The 2,037-nt window shown below is 43.7% G+C and overlaps 1 protein-coding gene across 1 annotated transcript; it reads left to right on the top strand.

The window, feature by feature from the left end:
- LOC105809948 (olfactory receptor 4D11) lies at nucleotides 1-783 on the top strand (the record flags this gene model as incomplete). The annotated part of the gene is made up of 1 exon (XM_012643855.1): nucleotides 1-783. A coding segment is annotated over one exon (783 nt), but the record flags the coding sequence as incomplete, so codon positions are not given.
- Between the last annotated feature and the right edge of the window lie 1,254 nt (nucleotides 784-2,037).

The following is a 2,037-nucleotide window of genomic DNA, read 5'->3' as shown; positions in this document are numbered from 1 at the left end:
GAATCTCGTCTTCACACCCCCATGTACTTCTTGCTCCGCAATCTAGCCATCCTTGACATCTGCTTCTCCTCTATCACTGCTCCAAAGGTCTTGGTGGACCTTCTGTCACAGAAAAAGACCATATCTTATACAAGCTGCATGACACAGATATTTTTCTTCCACCTCCTTGGTGGGGCAGACATTTTTTCTCTCTCCGTCATGGCGTTTGATCGCTATGTGGCCATCTCCAAGCCTCTGCACTATGTGACCATCATGAGTAGGGGGAGATGCACAACCCTCATCGTGGCCTCCTGGGTGGGGGGCTTTGTCCACTCCATCATACAGATTTCCCTGTTACTCCCACTCCCCTTCTGTGGACCTAATGTTCTTGACACTTTCTACTGTGATGTCCCCCAGGTCCTCAAACTTGCCTGCAGGGACACTTTTACTCTTGAGCTCCTGATGATTTCCAACAATGGGCTGGTCACCACACTGTGGTTTATCTTCCTGCTTGTGTCCTACACAGTCATCTTGACGATGCTGAGGTCTCACAGTGGGGAGGGCAGGAGGAAAGCCATCTCCACCTGCACCTCCCACATCACTGTGGTGACCCTGCATTTCGTGCCCTGCATCTATGTCTACACCCGGCCCTTCACTGCCCTCCCCACAGATAAGAGCATCTCTGTCACTTTCACCGTCATCTCCCCTCTGCTGAACCCCTTGATCTACACTCTGAGGAATCAGGAGATGAAGTCAGCCATGCGGAGACTGAAGAGAAGACTCATGTCTTCTGACAGGAAATAGAGAAAGAATCCCCAACTCTTCATCACCAAGAACATCTTTCATTATTTTTCCAGAGAATTATATTTATATACTTAAATACATTGTCAGTAAACCAACTACACTTACTATGTAACAATTTATTTTCCTGTTTATTTAGTTGTAACTGATAACCCAAGCTTCCAGTCAGCCTGAAGTAACTCATGTCATAGGATTGAGCTGACTGGTATTTTTCCCCTCAAAGACCAAGATCACAATATGTCCATCAGCTTAACTATAAGGCAGGTAGAGAGGCTGATGAAGTCCAACTCTTTTTTCAGAAGATAAGGAGATGTTTAAGTCCAGGGAGGTAAAGTGATTAGTTCAAGGTCTTATATCAAATTAAATACAGAGGCATCTTCAGGTCCTCCACCCTTGTTCTTCCACCACAAGAATGTAACTTACATTGTTGAACCTGTCTGTACCAAACTGTAGTCCTGCTCTAGAAGGATCTCATGATCTGTGCCTCTGGAGTATACCTATATGGATAGGTATGGCCTATCACAGATTGAGAAATTCGCCTGCTTAGTTAAACTCCCTGTGGGCTCGCGAGCTACTGAGAACCTCGTAGGTACAAAATAGTTGTCTTCCTGAATTCCAATCAGGAATGAAGAAGCTTGGGAAGATTTTTCATAGTGGCCTAAAGCTATTTACCTTAATATAGAACTACATACACATGCCCGATTCACGTTCTCATGATGAGTTTAGACAAAGGCAGAGCCTCAGGGACCCCACACATGGGGCAATCGTTCCTACGACCCAAGGACTGATTTTCCAGTTACAGCCTTATGAGGACCAATGTTGGCTTGGCCATTGAGAATTCACATTTCTTCCCAGTGCAAAGGGAGAGAGGAAATGTTAAAAAAAATAAAACTCTAACCGCCCTATTTTTCAAACTTCTGGTGTTCATGTAAAGACAGTATAGGCTAGTGTTATTGTGTGGGAAAGCCATTAAGCATGGTAGATAAAAACTCCAACTTCAGTCATACAGACCTACATCCAGATCTTATCTCTGCCACACACAGCTTGAGCAAGTTATCTCATCTCTCCAAAGGTCATATTCACCTATACAAAAGTACTTATTATAATATCCATGTCATGGACCTATTGTGGAGGTCCAAATGAGATGGTATATGTGAAACATATGATATCTGGCAGATAACAAGTGTTCTGTGAAAGACAAATGCCATTATTAATATCATCTTTATTGCTCTGCCTAATATGCATTCTGTTCCCCAT

This window comes from Propithecus coquereli, unplaced genomic scaffold (genome assembly GCF_000956105.1).
Source record: "Propithecus coquereli isolate 6110/MARCELLA unplaced genomic scaffold, Pcoq_1.0 Scaffold202, whole genome shotgun sequence".
NCBI classification, from domain to species: domain Eukaryota; kingdom Metazoa; phylum Chordata; class Mammalia; order Primates; family Indriidae; genus Propithecus; species Propithecus coquereli.
Note: the sequence above shows the minus strand (reverse complement) of the source record. Positions and strands in the feature narration are given on the sequence as shown.